Genomic DNA, 17,213 nt, shown 5'->3' on the forward strand with positions numbered 1-17,213 from the left:
TAAGGGTGGGGAGTGGGAGAGGTGGGGTGTGCCTGATTTTGCAGCTTGCTTTCAAGGACATCAGAGTCCCACAGGGCTGGAGGTTAAGTGCTGGGGCTGAATATGGGTCTTAGTCTTTCTTTGCTGAAATGACTTGATGTTACTCTGCCAGCTGGTTCTGTAGAAAGGCCTAGCTGGTTAATTTTAACGGCTCTTTTCAAGAAAGAGGAAAAAGTAGCAATGCTGCATTTCCCAAGGGGCTCTCATCCGAGATGCTCAGTTTCACCAAGATGAATCTGTTAATTAATCCTTCTTTTGTCGTGCCTGAAGGTGGGGAGGATACAGGACTTGCCCCAGTGCTGTATCCTCATCTGCAAAAAGAGAGGCTCAAAAAGAGCACCTCAGACTTGACCCCCTCCTCACCCCCCAGCTGAGACACAGTGACAAAGCACAGTGCTTGAGTGGGTCCTTGCTGGGCTAGCTTTCATGGTAAGTGGGTCTCAATGCTCTCCTCTCAATGCTCCTGACTCAGCTCAGTGGAAGCACCAATTTGTTCACTGTCGTTATTCATTTGCCATATCATCCTGAAGGTCCTGGCCCTTAGGTCACCTATGGTCTAGAGCAGGGGCTCTCAAACCAGTTATGACCTCAGGCAGTGTGTGCTACAGTAGGCGTAACACTGTGAGTGCTGTGGGGTTATACAGAAGGTGCCCCAGGTTTGATTTCTGGGCGGGGAGAGGGGGTGTGGCTTCTAATCTGAGACCTGAGGGTTGCGTATAAGGGATGTAGCTTGGGGGGATGGTATGGCATGAGATAGATGGGGGGAGGAAATAATGTCCAAGCAGAGAGAACGTTTGCAAAAGCCAGAACCTGAGGGTGTTGGCACAGACTGGGGACGCTGCTTTCAGGTTGGGGCAGAGGCACAGAAAACCAGGGGGCAAATTCATAGCTCCTGGAGTGATGGTACTTCCTCGTAGCTCTAGCCTGTGGTCTGGTAGCTTCTGAGGCCTAGAACTAGGGATGGAAGGCTTTGGGTCAGTGGAGGTGGGAGGGATGCTGTGGAATTTTTTTCCTGTGAAAATAGCAATCAAATGTACATTCTTAGAAAGTGGTGTTGGTGAGCTTCTGTCCTCCAGGTTTGTGGTGGAGTGTTCTTGTCTTTCTCAGGCTACAGCCCCTCCCCTGACTTGCTGCTTTAGGCCGGCCCCCGCTGTGAGCTGCACCTTCTGTACAGGGAATAAAGTCCACCTGAGGCTGTGTTTGCCTTACCTGGGAGCCGCTTCCTGCTTGTTGTGCTGGGAGGGTTTAGGGAGACTCACTGGTGGCTCAGTCCTGGGGAATTTCCTGTGCTCTGGGAGTCAGGGTGAGTCAGGGGCCTGTACAAGGTGCTAGGGTTGGAGGCAGGGGTGATGCTGGCCTCAGCCTTTGTACTATCTCCTCTGCCTTCTCTGTCAGTGTCCATAAGGTTTCATGTTCATGGCGCAGAGATGTTGTAATCCAGGGGAGAATATTACCATCTGGCATGCGTGTCCTCTTAGATTATAAGAATCAGATCTTTGCCTGTCCTTGTCTGGTGACCCCAGCACAGGTCCTGACAGGTGGACATTTGGGAAGTGCTTTTTGACAACTACCAATTTCATCACTGTTTAGACAGTTTATGGAGCCCTTGCCCTGGGCCAAGCATCAGGTTCAGAGCCATGCATGCAGCACGTTGCTGCATCCTGGAGCACACAGCCCTGGGGCAGGTGGTGAGGAACTGAGGCTCTGAGAGACTAGGTACTTGAGATTCAATCAGAAGGCACCCCGACTGCTGCTCTGGCAGGGATGCCCACTCTACTTTTCTGAAACCTCAGGTTTCTGAGCCCTTATGTCCCGGATGTGGTCCACTTTTGCTCCACCTTCGGAAAGGTGGAGGTGGCGCTGTTGGAGTCGGGGAAGGAATATACCTTGGGCACCCTCGTAGATGCTCATAGCGTCTGAGGGGGGGACTTCTTGGGGCTTCAGAGTTGTTTTTAAAGTTGTGGTGAAATACACATAAGATAAACATCTATATGTTATCCATTTTTAAGTGTACAGTTCAGTGGCATTAATGTCATTTACATTGGTGTGCATCCATCACCACCAATTCATCTACAGAAATTTTACTATCTTGTAAGACTGAAACTCTTTACATTAAATAATACACACCGCCCCCTCGCCCTTGGTAGTCACCACTTTACTTCCTGTTTCTGTGAGGACTCGGAGGTTTGACCCTTTGTCTGTCCCGCCCAGAATCTCTCCAGAGCGCTCCCGCCAGGCAGCGATGCCAGGATGCCCGTCTCTGCCTCCCTCCGCCAGGACGGCAGCCAGGAGCGGCCCGTGAGCCTGACCTCCACCGCGTCCTCGTCGGGCTCCTCCCGTGACAGCCGAGGTGCCATGGAGGAGCCTAGTGGCCCCGAGGCCTTAGCCAAGAATGGGGCAGGCTCCCCGCGTGGCCGGCATCCCCCCAACAGCAACAACAACTCTAGCAGCTGGCTGAACAAGAAAGGACCCCTGTCCCCATTCAACAGCCGGGCGTCGGCGGCACCTGTGCACAAGCTCAGCTACCTGGGCCGTGTGGTGCGGGAAATCGTGGAAACGGAGCGCATGTACGTGCAGGATCTGCGCAGCATCGTGGAGGTGAGGCTCCAGAGCTGAGGTCGGCAGGGCGTCTGCCCAACTCCTGCCGGGACTGGCCCTGGCCTTCGTGGCTCAGCTCTCCATACACCTACTGGCACCGTGGAAGGGCAGTTCTTCCTGCCGTTTATCTCAGAAGGCCTGCTTCCCCCGGAGTGGGGCCTCACGTCTCCTGTCCCCCGGGAGGCTGCTGACTGCTCACACTGCCTTATGACTGTGGGTCGGGTCAGTTGCTCCGCTGGCAGAACTTCCTGCAGATCCCCAGGGAGTAGGCATTCTTGCCGAGGAGGGGAGGGACTCCTGTGCTCAGTGGAGACTGAATGAGGTGAAGAAACTGGCTCTGGACCTGGCCTCTCTGCTCCCAGATCCCTGCTCTGTTGTTTCCTAGCTATGGGGTCTGGGCAGGTGGGTGACCCCCTGAACCTTAGGTTCCTCATCTGTAAAATGAAGATGCACCGGCCTCGCAGGGCCATGGATGTGAAGTGTTTCACACTATGCAGGGCACACAGGAGAAGGTGCGGCTGCCACTGAGGAAACTGCCTGCTGAGGAGGGAGGTGTATTCACGTCCCGAGGCTGCTGTAACAGATTACCACAGACTGTGTGGCTTAAGACGCAGAAATTTATTCTGTCTCGTTTAGGAGGCCAGAGCCAGAAATCAAGGTGTTGGCAGGGTTGGTTCCTTCTGGAGGCTCTGAGGGGCAATGCGTTCCAGGCCTCCTTCCCGGCTTCTGGTGGCCCTTGGCCATCCTTGGTGTTCCTTGGCGTGTCGACGCATCACTCCAGTCTGCCTCTGTCATCAACATTGCCGCCTTCTCGGTTTTTCTGTGTCTTCTCCTCTTAAAAAGACACTAATCCAATATGATATCATCTCCAGATTGTAAACTAGTCACATCTGCAAAGACCCTCTTTCCAAATAAGGCCACATTCTGGGGTTCTCAGTGGATATTAATTTGGGGGGGGGGAACTAGCCAACCCAGTATAGTAGGTGATGTCTGTGAAATCATGTCATAGCTGTAAAATGCAGTACAGAAATGAGATGTGGCTGGGGGAACAGGGTTGTGCCAGGAGAAGCTGGGTTCTGATGCCTTTCTCCATGCAGGACTACCTTTTGAAGATCATCGACACACCTGGGCTGCTGAAGCCGGAACAAGTCAGTGCCCTCTTTGGGAACATAGAAAACATCTATGCACTGAACAGGTATGGAGTGGGCCTGACGTACACCATGTTCTGCCTGCAAGGCCCATCTTAGAAACTAAGGAGGAGCTCTGGGTGTCTCTGGTCCTGGGGGCTGTGACAGATGGGCCCAGAGCCTGACCTCTGAGGGTGGGAAAGTGTGGTCCATCCCTATCCAAAGGTATAGTTAGCTCCCTGCAGGAGAGGGGACATGTGGACCATGTATCCTGGAGCCGCCGTGCCTTCCAACCTGGGCCAGCACACCCCAGGAAACTGCTGGACCTTTGCACATGATGATCTTTACCTCTGTCCCTTTGTGTCTCCTTTGACCTTCTCATCTTGATCCCCTACTCACACATCTCTTAATTTCTTCTCCATCGTCCTACTGACCCCATGGAAGTCAGGGCTCCTGGAGGTGATCTGACCCATTAGGAGAATGCACAGATCAGGCAAGATGTCTGGAGGAGGCTGAGCAATGCCTGGTGAGGTGCTACTTTAGGTCAGAGGGGCTCCTTGAGTATCTGGCCATTTTGGCCCACAGATGCCACAAGGAAAGGCAGAGCAGAGCTTGAGGGGACAGCATTGAATCTCAGGAGGAACCATACCCCAGACCTCTTAAGATGGGCAGAAGGACTTCTTGCTGTGCAAGCTGGAGAAGTCTAGGAGGGCTACCTAGGCTGGATGGTGGGGAGTTGGGAAAAGTGGGGAGTACAGGAGGAGGAGGCAGAAGGGGCACCATTTCTAGCGTTTTCTTTAGCATCCCCATTAAGAACAAGGGGTGCTGGGGCTCACCCTGTCTCTCTCCTTTTCCCGGATCCTTCTGAACTGGGGGCCTTGGTTCCTTTTCAAGTCCTCTCTCTCTCTCCTTCCTCCTGTAATCTCTGCTTTTGTGTGTTTGACTCCTTCTGCCTGCAGAGGAGCTGTATCTTCTCCCGAGGTGGGTACTGGTATCCCCTCCCTCTCCCGCTTGCTGAGCATGTGGGCCTCCTTTGCTCCCCGTCTTTGCGGTGGTGCTGGATGCTTTTGTAGTTGCTGCCCTGGACAGGGCTCACTTTGGCATGACATCAGGGCTGACTGTGTATCTGGATATCAGGAGGTTGGGGAGGGGGCATGGTGTGTTGGCAGCTATGGAGGCTGCGAGCGGTCTGGGGTCTGATGGCCACTCTTTCTCGCCCAGCCAGCTACTCAGAGACCTGGACAGCTGCAATAGTGACCCCGTGGCTGTCGCCAGCTGCTTTGTGGAAAGGGTAAGAAGAGCTAGGTCCTTGTCTCTTGTCCCGCTTTGCTAGGGGCTCAGTGGGACAGGAACTTCCACCTTCAGAGGACATCTGAGCCCTAGAGGCCCCTTTCCAGGGCAAGTGTTGGGTGCCCTGTCTGGAATGGGAAGGGTATTCTGGGGTGGAGCCCCAGGGGTTGCTGGGTGGATGGCATGTCCTAGACAGATGGGTACAAAGATGGATCTGCAGACACTTGAGAAAAGGGGCCAGAATTGCTCTGAGGACCAGGGGCATGTCTTTGGCACACCTGGGTTTATGGTCAAATGAAATTCTCCCTGATGTCATTATTTTTGGTTTCTCCTTAGAGCCAAGAGTTTGATATCTACACCCAGTATTGCAACAACTACCCCAAGTGAGTAATTGTGGTGGAGAGGAAAGGCAGAGCCATTTCGTGAGTCTGGAGCACCCCCACCTCCCCATCCAGGCCTTCCCAGGTAGTGACAGCCCCTTCCCCCTCTCAGCTCGGTGGCTGCCCTGACGGAGTGCATGCGGGACAAGCAGCAGGCTAAGTTCTTCCGGGACAGGCAGGAGCTGCTGCAGCACTCACTGCCCTTGGGCTCCTACCTGCTGAAGCCAGTCCAGCGCATCCTCAAATACCACCTGCTGCTCCAGGTAACCTGAGGGTCCCCTGAGTAGATAGGCGACTGGGCGTGGGGCAGGGCCCTTGGATCTGGGGTAAGCCCCTGTCTCCTGCGCAGGAAATTGCCAAACATTTTGATGAAGAAGAAGATGGCTTTGAGGTGGTGGAGGATGCTATTGACACCATGACCTGTGTGGCCTGGTACATCAATGACATGAAGAGAAGGCATGAGCACGCAGTCCGACTCCAGGTGCTCCAGGGCTGGTGGCTGTAGGGACATATAGGGGTGGATGCAGGGCTTAGGAGAAGGAATGTGGTTGCTCTGCTGGAGTGAGTTGAGGGGTGGTGTTCTGTGGGGAAACCCAGTGGTGACTGGATCTACGGGAGCCTCCTGAGGTCTTGTGTGGTCCCCAGCAGGGTCATGAGCAGCCTGACCCTAGGGATTGGGGCTTCTCTGCTCTAGGAGATTCAGTCGCTGCTCATCAACTGGAAGGGGCCGGACCTGACCATCTATGGGGAGCTTGTCCTGGAGGGCACATTTCGTGTGCACCGTGTGCGCAACGAGAAGACTTTCTTCCTCTTTGATAAAGCACTGCTCATCACCAAGAAGCGGGGCGACCACTTTGTCTACAAGGGTCACATCCCGGTAACTAGGCTGCTGCCGTCTCCTTTACCTTCCCCCCCACCTCTTCCCCACTCCCCTCCTTCCCCTCTTCATCAGGCCCTGGGGCGGTGTGGACACAGCTCCATCCTTCTGCGATTATGCTCCTTGCTCCCCCGATGGCCTCAGTGAGGCCCCAGGTCAGTGGCCGCTCTCCCCCTGTGCGTGACTGCCTTCTCCCTCTGCTCCAGTGCTCCTCCCTCATGCTGATTGAAAGCACCAGAGACTCCCTGTGCTTCACCGTCACCCACTACAAGCACAGCAAGCAGCAGTACAGCATCCAGGTGAGGAGTGGACTGGGGTGCTCGGGCTGGGGACAGACCTGCCTCCTCTGCTCGCTTGGCTGCGTTGAGCCTCAGGGTCTCCCTCTGGAAGGTAGAGGTCATTGTGGGCACATCTCAGGGTTGTGACGATGAGTCCAGGTAACTGCACAGGGGTCTTACAGAGGCCTTCTTTCCACCTCGGCCCTGATCCGTGGGAGCATGGTTCATGCCACATGGCTATAGGCCTGTGGTAACCCCTGCCTGGCTCCCTCTCCCAGGCCAAAACAGTGGAGGAGAAACGAAACTGGACTCACCACATCAAGAGGCTCATTCTAGAAAACCACCACACCACCATCCCCCAGAAGGTGAGTTCCTGGGGTGTCCCCACCCCAGCTCCTAATGAGGTGCAAGAAGAGGGTGTCCTTCAGAGCCAGCTGTGGGGGTCCACTGGGGTCTCTTCCTCTGGACATTGGCTCCTCTGGACAGTGGGGGTCAGTTCAGCAGATGCCACAGGCCTCAGCACAGCACTGTGGGCATCCTGGAGCAGCCAGAGTGAGTCTGTGGGCCGTGGGAGGCATGACACATGGCAAGGTAGTAACCACGTGGGTTTCCTTCCCTTCCAGGCCAAGGAAGCCATCTTGGAAATGGATTCCTATTGTAAGTATACCCTTTCTGCCTGCTTTGTCCCTAATTGTGCTCCACTCTAGGTCAGGCTGCATCCTGGGGAAGCTTTGCTTGACACATATTCCAGGGAGCAGGGAGAATAGGGTGGCTTCTTTTGTCAAGGCCTGGGGGGTCCACAGTGAGACTGGGGGCACAGTAGTGCTGACGGTGTCTGATGCTCCCAGAGAGAAGGGGATGGAAGAGGAGGGAGATTTGGAGGCTTCTGGCCCCTTGAGTTGGGGTGGGCAGCAGAGGTGTGGTCGGGTATGGTCAGAGTCTAGGCCAAGGCTGATAGTATCCCAAAGGCTTGATTGTCTCTCCTGGGTGCAGATCCCAATCGGTACCGCTACAGCCCAGAGCGCCTGAAGAAGGCTTGGTCCTCCCAGGACGAGGTGTCGACCCATGTGCGCCAGGGGCGCCGGCAATCTGGTAAGAGTGGCCTCTTCGTAGGACCCTGGACCAGGCAGGGGACCGTTTGCAGCAGCATTAGGGGCCAGCTCCCCTTCTGGGAAAGAGCAGGATGGGTGTGTATGGAGCATCCTCCCCCTGTGCTACCCTTGCCAGGCACCTTTGGGCCCTTCTCGCCCACCAGGGTTGGGCAGCCCACCTTTTCCAAGGCCGTAGGATGCTTGTTCACTCAGGCCTTGGCAGCCCTCCTTAGCTCCCCTGCAACTGAAACCTCCTTCCTTCACTACTTGGAATACTGAGAGTCAGCCAGGAGTAATGCTCGGGCATCGTGGATGGGCCCCAGCTCAGTTGTGGAGCAGCAGAGGCAGGACGTGGGGAAAACAAGTTAGACTTCACAAGTGGCACCAAATCCAGACAGAAAATATTTACTTTGGGTCTCAGGAAAAAATTCCATTTTCTTCTTCTGGGTTTTCTTCTGTAACTGGGCTTGCTGCTGTGTACCTGGAGTTATTGGAGTGAATCATCCATTAAAAAAGAGAACTTGCTTTTATTTCTAGTAGTTGTGGTGATGAGTGTGTGTATGTGTGTTTTCTATATCTGTTTTGCCTCCGCCTTTCACAGTCTGAGGCCTGGGGACAGTTTCGATTTAGCTGGGCATTGCCAAACTTATTCATGAGATGGATGTTAGGGTGAGAATTGTCTTAGAGACTTTTGGAGAGAAAGATTTGGGAGTGACCGGGAGCAATGTCCTTCGGATCTCCACAGTGCATTGGGCTTTGATTGGCCATGATGTACGGGTCCCTTGAACAACTGAGTGGATTGACTTGTGGCCTTTGGTCTTCTAGATGTTAGAGCCAAGCAGTCTCTGGAAAGCTTTTGTGGTTTTATTTTTAGTATTGCTCCCAGTGGACCTTGAATCTTAGGCAAACTCGTCATGGTTGCAAATTTTTATGGTGCCGTATGTTAAAAGCCCCAAATTGCTGGTGTTACTTCCTAGGTCTTGGACCTTTCCTATTTTCCTTTCCTTTCTTCTGTAATTCTCTTTCCGTCCTTCTAGAATTCTCCCTTAACCTGCCATAGCTTTAAATTGGAGGCTTCTGGCACATGGACGTGTTTAGTAAGCAGTGGTGGTGGTGGTAGTAATAGCAATGCCATCTGTCGTCCGTTAGCATCCAAACTGTAGCCATCAAGCCACTCGGAAAATGAGCCTTTTCAGAGCTTAGGTTTCCCCATGGCTGAGATTTTAGCCTGGAAACTCTAATAATAAAGAGTTGGGTTTTGTGTGCTTGTTTTTGTGTTTCACTTTGAACCCTTTCTAAAACACATCTTTCTAAAACACGCTTCCTACTCTCGAGCCTTTAAAAGAGAGGATGATGCTGACCACAGCTGAACTTCCCTGGAGCGGTGCAGTGGTATCACTGGTGTGTTTGAGCTGCTGGATTCTCCAGGGCCCCCAGGTGCGGGGCTGTGGGTTGCCATACAGTTAGCCCACATTTGAGATATTGTGTCCATCTTACATGGAAGAGTGTTCCTTCTCACCTATCTTCGTGTACTTGCCTGTAGTATCCTTTCTTCCCCCCTCTCTCAGAAATCGGTTGACCAAACTTGTGAGAAGTGTGTGTGAAAGCAGGCCAGGAAGTCGCCGAGAGGGAGGACGTGGGGCCCAGGCAAGCACCTTAGCGCCGGCTCTCAGTCGACAACTCTGTCTCTGGGCCTTTTCTGCTTCCTACTTCTTACTTCCAGAGAGCTGAGATGGGCAGATTAATAAATACACTGTATGGATAAGTAAGATGCTACTGGCATTATTGACAAATGTTTTTTATTGTAAGTTTTAAAATGAAGGAGTTGAGCATTTTATATTTCTTGCTTTAAAAATCATTGGATGTTTACTTATATTGTGCAGGGAGAGAGAGAGAGAGAGAAAGAGAGAGAGAGAGCCGTTGGATGTTTACTTATATTGTAGAGAGAGAGAGAGAGAGAGAGACTGTGTGTGTGTGTGTGTGTGTTTGTGTATGTGAGTGAGTGAGTTCATCTTGGTAGGAAAAAGATTCCCCTGCCCAGGAGCAGTGAGACCCCAGTAGACTTTTCTTTTGGCTCCATGTTTATAGTGGGCCTCCCACTTAAAGCCGGTTGGGCAAGGACACTATGGGCTAAGGCCAGGCTTGGTAGAGAGGTCCCTTGACATGTGTCCTCTTATCCCTAGGGACCTGCCTGTCTCAGGTCTATCCCCGGAAAGGCTGGGGTACAAGGTGATGATATCATCAGCCTAATGGATGTGTTTTGTATCCTGTCCCCAGAGCCTGGTCAGCCCCTGTGCAGCTGGGCAACACTCCCCAGCAGGCCGCGAAGCTTCGTGGTGCCAGGCCTTAAGGGCCGTAGAAAGTCCGGTGCGACCTCTGCTTTCCAGCTGGGGTGCTGTGAGGGAGCTTGGCCTGGGCTGTAGCTTATGTGCTTATGTGCTTAATGCAGGGAGGGTGGGGTCGAGGCGGAGCCAGGGACCTCTAGAGATGTGGCTAGTTGGTCTGAAGGGGGCAGCATGGGGCTGTGGCTCCAGAACTGAGGGTGCGGGTGAGGTGAGCTAGTGGGGACTGTGGGCAGTGCTGCTCTTGGGGGCTGGCGGTCACAGTGGAGTTTCCGGGGCTGGATGGGAGGGGCCCAGGCCCTGCCTCCCTATGGAGTAGGTGTGGGCAGCCTCCTTCAGGCTGTAGGGCTGCAGTGGGGCCAGGCCCAAGTGGACTTTGCTCTGGTGATGGACCAGTGGTGCTGTGGGCATGGGAACAGGGCCAGGCACAACTGCTTCCAGGCCTGCACTGTGACTGCCCGTTTGCTTTCCTCCTCAGAGCCGACCAGACACCTGCTCAGGCAGCTCAGCGAGAAAGGTGAGTATGAAAGGTAGATAGCCATTCCCAGCGAGCTCTAGGGTGGGGACAGGAAGGTGACACAGGTAACCGCTTGGGTGGGGGTGTCGAGGACAGCGCAGAGGAAATGCTGTCTCTGTTCCTTGCTCCTGCTGTCTAGGGAGGGGCCTTGAGCTCCCTCTACTCTATCCTCGGGTAACAGCAGGAGCAAGTGATGCACACAGATCTGTGCTGCTCTGCACCCCCGGGGCTCCTGGTCTGTCAGTCCTTCCTTTGAAAACCCAGGGGACCAAGGGAGGATTGTGCGAGTAGGAGCCCCTAGAGTGGTCTTCCCCGGGGGGCTTAAGGCCTCTGGCCTCTATAAAGAAGTTCTTTGTCCTGCTTACCCCTCTCCCCTCCACTCCCCTTCACCCATGTGCTGGAACCCTGTGGTGGTGGCAGCAGCCAGAGCAGCAGCTGCAGGAATGAAGGTAAGGCTAGTGGGCAGAGGAGACTGGCTGGACAGAGGTGGGCGGGACTGCCTAGGTCATCCCCCGGCCCCTTCGGCTCTCATTGTCTTCATTCATTTCGCGAATACCTATCAAGCACCTCCTGTGCACCTGGTTCTGTCATGAGGGTCACAGAGATGAATAAGCTGTGGCCCTCATCCTGGGGACCCTTCTGTACCCTTCCTAGAATGGCACCCTAGTAGTGGCCTGCCCAGCCTGGATCCTCTCATTTTCCCTCTCTGGGGCAGGCAGGCCTCTCTGGGTCCTGAGTTCCTGTCCAGGCTCCAGTCCTAACTTTTCCAGGTCCCAGCTTCCCACCTTGAGGACACCCCCCACTCCCCATCCTCACCGGGCCCCAGTGGAGACCAGGGGTTAGCATCTAGATGTGGCTTTCTGTGTAAAGCCTCCTCACCCCCAACCACTGGCAGGAGGAGGGAGGATTGCCCAGAGGCTAGTCACGAGGGGGTCTTGTACTCTGAACAGCATGCGGGCAGTGCTGGCACTCTCCTGGACTTTGGGCAGCGCCCCCGTACTCGGGGTCTGCAGCCGGAGGCTGAAGGGGCTGCCCGGGAGGAGCAGGAGGAGCAGGAGGAGGAGGAGGAGGAGGAGCAGGCTTTTCAGGTCTCTCTGGAGGACCTGGCAGGGCATGAAGGCAGCGAAAAGGGGTCTGGGCCGGAGCCCCCAGGCTCAGAGGAAGAGGAGGAGGAGGAGGAGGAGAGCCTGGCAGTGGCGGAGCAGGTAGCCGACTTTGCCAGCTCCCTGCTGGCCGCCCTCCACTGCTGGCACTATCGGGCCAACGCTTTACTTTTCTCCCGGGGCGCTATGGTGAGGTGTCTCTTTGATTTCCCCTCCTCCTTGCATGCTGGCTGGCACGTGCATGCCCATCTGAGAGTCCCCGCCCCTCTGTCCTTTTTCCTTTACTCCTGCCATCAGCACTCCTTAACCCCTCACTCACTGTCACACTCTAGTGAGCCCTTGGCATGTGCTGTTCCAGTACTGAGTGCTAACTAGTATACTACCCAACGAGCATGACTAATGGGGTGGGTGCCTTGGGGAGGGGGAGAAGCCAGCACAGAGCAGGGCTGGAAGGGTCAAGGGGGTTGGGCCTTTCTGAGGCCACATGCCTGGCAGGGATTTCTGTGTCCCCAGACCTGGCAGTTCAGGCTGACTCTGGAATGGCTCAGGCCCAAGGCTGGCTCTCAGCAAAGCCCAGCCCCCTGAGGGCTCAGGAGGTGCTGCCCGGGGTGGGATGCAGGAGGGATCGGCTCCCCATTGTCCCGGGAGCTGACTCTCCTCTGCTTGCTGCAGGGAAAGGGGCGCAGGGAGTCTGAGGATCCTAAGAGCTGCCGGAGACCCAGTAGCCGGTCTCCAACCAGTGCTGAGAAACGTATGAGCTTTGAGTCCATCTCTTCCCTGCCGGAGGTGAGTGGCCAGCAGGAAGAAGGGGATAGTGCAGAGGCATCTGGAGCCCAGATGTGGTCTGCAGGTGGGGCTTTCAGGCTGTCCCATTGGGCCCATAGGGCCAGGTATTGTTCACTCCCCAGGACCCTCACTGCTTCAGGAAGCCTGTCTGGCCTGTGAATTAGTAAGAGACGCCCCTTCCTTTGGGCAGATTGAGTCCGTTGCCAAGGGGCACAGTTAGCAGAAATGACCAGATTTTAGGTCCCTTCTGCCATGCCTTCTTGTATCAGCCATAACCCTGCCCCTGCCAGCATGCCAGACATTTGAATCACTCCTGTGCCTACCCGGGAAAAGTGGTAGGGCATTGATGACTCCTGGACACCCCTACATGTCTGAGGTTTATTTCTTCCTTCTATTCTCTGCAACAGCTCTACGAGGGAGAAAGAGGCTCAGAGGGGTTGAGTGATGTGTGCCTGACATTGGGCAGCATCTGGGGGCGGAGCTGAGACCAAACTTGGTTCTCTGACTTAGAAGCCCACGCTCTTCTTCCTGCCCCACCCCCCACGCTATCTGTGGGTTGTCCGGAAACGGAGTCCTTTGCTTTCCCAAAGTTACAGGAAAAAGTTTGTGAGGCCTAGATCCCAGGGTGGGCCTCACGGCCAGGACCCAACAGAGAAGCTTGGAAGACGTTGGATAAGAGTCTAGAGTGGCCCTGTCCAGTGGCAGTGGAATGCGAGCCGCAAGTGTAATTTTAAATTGTCCAATAACGTTAAAAAATTATTTAACCCAGTATGTCCAAACTATTATTTCAGTGTATAATCAATACAAAATGCTATTAATGAGACATTTTGTACTTTTTTTTATATGAAGTTTTTACAGTCTGGTGTGGATTTTACCCTTACAGCGGCTCTCAATTTGGACTAGCCCCACCTGCAGACCAAGAGGTCTGTGCTCAGGAGCCTTGCATGGCTGATGGCTACTCTGGTGGCTACTCAGCTGGATAGTGTAGGTCCAGGTCATGGGTTCTCCTCTGCAGACTCTGGACTAGACTAATTGGAATCAAGTCTGATTCCTCAGAATATAGAGTGTTTGCTTATCTCCTCCCTAAAGATCTCTGGAAAACTGTCTGTACTGGCCAGTTTTGTGGTTCAAATGAACTCCAAGGTGGTCAGGAGGGAGTTCTCAAATTTGCTTCCTTCCTCATCCGTTTGCGGGGCGGTTTGCGGGGCGCGTATGCAGAGTCGGGCATGGGAGCCACACCTCTCTCTCACCCTCCGACAGGATTCCAGCTTGTGGCCTTTGTGCCCCCTGGACCCTGAGCCACACCGGAGGCCCTGGCCCCTCAGGGAAGCTGGAGTGGCCTCATGTGGCTCAGGCCTGGGTTTGAACCCAGAACAACCCCCACGCGGGGAGCCTCTAGGGCTTTAGGGAGCTGTTGTCACCAGTGGGCAGGGAATCCTGGCGCCATGTCTCTGACCCTGTGTTGTGTGTTCCCGTCTGTCCCTGTAGCGCCCAGGCAGGCTGCCACAGAGAGGGGCCGCCGCTCTCCCCATCTGTGTTCCTAGAAGCCTCCTTGAGTTTGAGGAGATGGGCCCAGCACCCCAGCTGTAGGGTCACTACAGGACAGCATCATGTTCTGATTCCCCTTAAGGGCCTGTTGCCCCTTCAGCCCTAACCGCAGCCCACTCTCACTAGGCTTTGAGTAGGCCGTGCTGTCCCCTTCTCCCCCGGGTCTCATACGAGCTCTCTGTGCTGTCCCAGGTTGATCCAGACCCTGAGCCGGGGACAGAGCAGGAGGTGTTTGCTGCCCTGGAAGGTCCCAGCGCTGAGGAGATGCCCTCAGATACAGAGTCTCCAGAAGTCCTGGAAACACAGCTCGACGCCCATCAGGAGCTGCTGGGACTGGCCCACCCAAGTGACATGGTGGAATTCGTGGTGGCAGAGAGCACCGAGGACATTAAGGCCCTGAGCAGTGAGGAGGAGGAGGAGGAGGAGGAGGAAGAGGAAGAAGAAGAAGAAATGGGGGCTGCCCAAGAGCCAGAGAGCCTTCTGCCACCCTCTGTGCTGGACCAGGCCAGTGTCATTGCTGAGCGGTTCGTCAGCAGCTTCTCTCGGCGGAGCAGCCTGGCACTGGAGGATGGCAAGCCCACTGGCTTCGGGACCCCAAGGCTGACCAGCCGGAGCAGCAGTGTGCTCAGCCTAGAGGGCAGTGAGAAGGGCCCGTCCCGGCATGGCAGCACCACAGACTCCCTCAGCTCTCAGCTCTCCCCAGAAATGGACCTCAGTGTGGGGGTGGCCACAGAGAGTGGCCCTTCTGTCAATGGGACAGAGCCCCCAAGCCCAGGCTGCCCAGTGGAGCCTGACAGGTCTTCCTGCAAGAAGGAATCGATGCTCTCTACCCGAGATCGGCTGTTGCTGGACAAAATCAAGAGCTACTATGAAAATGCAGAGCACCACGATGCCAGCTTTAGCATCCGGCGCCGGGAGAGCCTCTCCTATATCCCCAAAGGCCTGGTGAGGAACTCGGTTTCCAGGTTCAACAGCCTTCCCAGGCCGGACCCAGAGCCATTGGCTCCACTGGGGCACAAGAGACAGGTGGGCTCTCGGCCAGCTTCATGGGCCTTGTTTGACCTTCCAGGACCAGGCCAGGCAGGTGCTGGGGACCCAGCTCCTATCACAGATGCTGAGTTCCGCCCTTCTTCAGAAATTGTGAAGATCTGGGAGGGGATAGAGGCTTCCGGGGGGAGCCCTCGGAAGGGGCCAGGCCAAGGTCAGGCCAATGGCTTTGACCTGCATGAGCCACTCTTCATCCTGGAGGAACATGAGCTGGGGGCCATCACCGAGGAGTCGGCCACTGCCTCACCGGAGAGCGCCTCACCCACCGAGCGGCCCAGCCCTGCCCACCTTGCCCAGGAGCTGAAGGAGCTGGTGAAAGAGCTGAGCAGCGGCTCCCAGGGAGAGCTGGTGGCCCCGCTGCACCCCCGCATCGTGCAGCTCTCCCACGTGATGGACAGTCATGTGAGTGAGAGAGTCAAGAACAGGGTCTACCAGTTGGCCCGCCAGTACAGCCTCCGGATCAAGAGCAAGGCAGGGACAACCAGGCCACCACTGCAGTGGGAGAGAGCGGCTCCCATCATTCCCTGCCTGCAGGAGGAAGCTGGAACACAGTCTGGTGGCAAAGGTATGACGGGATGGAGAGTGGGCCCCTCCTTCAAGCCTGGGGCCAAAGAGCCTTTTTGGAGCCACTTGGCTTCTGCGGGAAAGGGACCCCTAAAGAACCTTGGAGGACTGGACCCCACAGTGAGGGCCTGGGTGAGCCCTGGCAGCCGGTGTGACACCCCAAGGCCACACATGCAGCCCTGGTCAAGCCCTTTCACTGCCCTCCCCCAACTCTTCCTGAGCAGCGGAGACCTTTGGAGCAAATGCGGCCACGCCTCCTCTTTTCCAGGAAAATGGAGCTCTCGTCCTCCTTTGACTCTTGACCCCTTGTCCATGGCCTTTTCTTAATTATTCCCATTTCCCTTTGATAAAGGGCGGTGGATGGTAAATGAGAGTCTCCTCCATTATCACACCCAAAACTCCACCAACCAGCCTCGCTGGTTGAAGGCTGTTCAGAGCTCACTCTCTCCTCCCGCCCAGTGATTCAGGTGTTCTCTCTCCTCACAGGTAAGAGAAAGCCAGTGCTGTCTCCCCTCAACCACGAGCAAACATTGGCCCAGAAGCACAGCCCGCCCAAGCCCTGCTCTGCAGGGGAGACGTCACCGCAGCATTTCTCCTTCAGCCCTTCTGCCACCAACCCGAGGACCACCTCACCTGGCGCCCGGCCCTCCGCCAGAAGCCCCCTCAGCCCCTTGGACACTGAGACCTTCAACTGGCCTGATGTCCGAGAGCTCTGCTCCAAATACGCCTCCCACGATGAGGCGGTCCAGGCTGAGGGCAGCCGGTCCCGAGGTCTGCCTGTCAATCGGAGCCGCTCGGTGCCAGAGAACATGGTGGAGCCTCCTCTGTCGGGCAGGGTGGGCCGCTGCTGCAGCCTGAGAGCCAAGCGTGGCCGGGCAGGCCCAGAGGCTGCTCAGTCCCAGCCTCCCGGGCCAGATGGAGAGGATGCCCCCCTGTACGTCACGGCAGATCTCACCCTAGAGGACAACCGGCGGGTGATTGTCTTGGAGAAGGGGCCCCTGCCTGGCCCTGCCGCGGGGCTGGAGGAGGGCAGTGGGCAGGGACCGAGCTCACCAGCAGACATGGTGGGGCAGGGCCAGGATTTGCAGGAGTCTGCAGAGTATCAGCTGAAGGAAGAAGGTCCTAGGGACCCAGTGGACCCAAGCCAGCAAGGCAGAGTGAGAAACCTAAGGGAGAAATTCCAGGCCTTGAACTCTGTAGGTTGACTCTGAGTCCTGGGGGAGGGAGGGGCTGGGGGATGGGGCGGAACCTTGGCACACAGGAGCTCACCTCACAGGAGCCCCACTCAGCCCTCGGGAAGTCCCTGCCCTGGAACAGTGCTCTGGTGTACTCAGCAAGTGCCCTCATCTGTTGTGAAAGTGTTGCTGCTCCGCCAGGCGCACGATGACTTTCCACAGGCCCAGAGGAGCCCCGCTTCCCTGAGGCCCATGTGGCCACCTCCCTTGTATATAGTTCTTCTCTGATAAGAAGCCAAATATTTAAGCTCACCTCTTCCCAGGGAGAGCAAGCCCTGCTCAGGCCTCCAGCGTTGGCTGGGCACTGCCAGACTGAGGAGCCCAGCCAGAGGAGATGCAAGAAAGTGGCCTGGGGAGGCTTTGCTCTTTATCTGTGCCTTTTCTTAGGTTT

At 55.6% G+C, this 17,213-nt stretch overlaps 1 protein-coding gene across 7 annotated transcripts in view; it reads left to right on the forward strand.

The window, feature by feature from the left end:
* The window catches only part of PLEKHG3 (pleckstrin homology and RhoGEF domain containing G3), a 37,565-nt gene extending 20,359 nt beyond the window's left edge, over positions 1-17,206 (forward strand). For 3 of the 7 annotated variants that reach the window (XM_025049103.1, XM_025049102.1, XM_025049104.1), the window contains 17 exons: positions 2,251-2,637; positions 3,735-3,832; positions 4,986-5,055; positions 5,391-5,437; positions 5,547-5,697; positions 5,784-5,915; positions 6,129-6,311; positions 6,518-6,610; positions 6,868-6,954; positions 7,213-7,246; positions 7,583-7,681; positions 10,501-10,539; positions 10,960-10,988; positions 11,490-11,831; positions 12,315-12,428; positions 14,169-15,588; positions 16,074-17,206. In XM_025049103.1, coding sequence (XP_024904871.1) covers positions 2,290-2,637; positions 3,735-3,832; positions 4,986-5,055; positions 5,391-5,437; positions 5,547-5,697; positions 5,784-5,915; positions 6,129-6,311; positions 6,518-6,610; positions 6,868-6,954; positions 7,213-7,246; positions 7,583-7,681; positions 10,501-10,539; positions 10,960-10,988; positions 11,490-11,831; positions 12,315-12,428; positions 14,169-15,588; positions 16,074-16,792 — 4,005 coding nt within the window. In that variant the 5' untranslated portion in view covers positions 2,251-2,289 and the 3' untranslated portion in view covers positions 16,793-17,206. The remainder of the gene's footprint in view (positions 1-2,250; positions 2,638-3,734; positions 3,833-4,985; positions 5,056-5,390; positions 5,438-5,546; positions 5,698-5,783; positions 5,916-6,128; positions 6,312-6,517; positions 6,611-6,867; positions 6,955-7,212; positions 7,247-7,582; positions 7,682-10,500; positions 10,540-10,959; positions 10,989-11,489; positions 11,832-12,314; positions 12,429-14,168; positions 15,589-16,073) is intronic. The other 4 variants (XM_025049106.1, XM_025049105.1, XM_025049107.1 and 1 more) reach the window with 4 other exon arrangements.
* Positions 17,207-17,213: the final 7 nt, after the last annotated feature.

The sequence above is a fragment of the Pteropus alecto genome, unplaced genomic scaffold (assembly GCF_000325575.1).
Source record: "Pteropus alecto unplaced genomic scaffold, ASM32557v1 scaffold276, whole genome shotgun sequence".
NCBI classification, from domain to species: domain Eukaryota; kingdom Metazoa; phylum Chordata; class Mammalia; order Chiroptera; family Pteropodidae; genus Pteropus; species Pteropus alecto.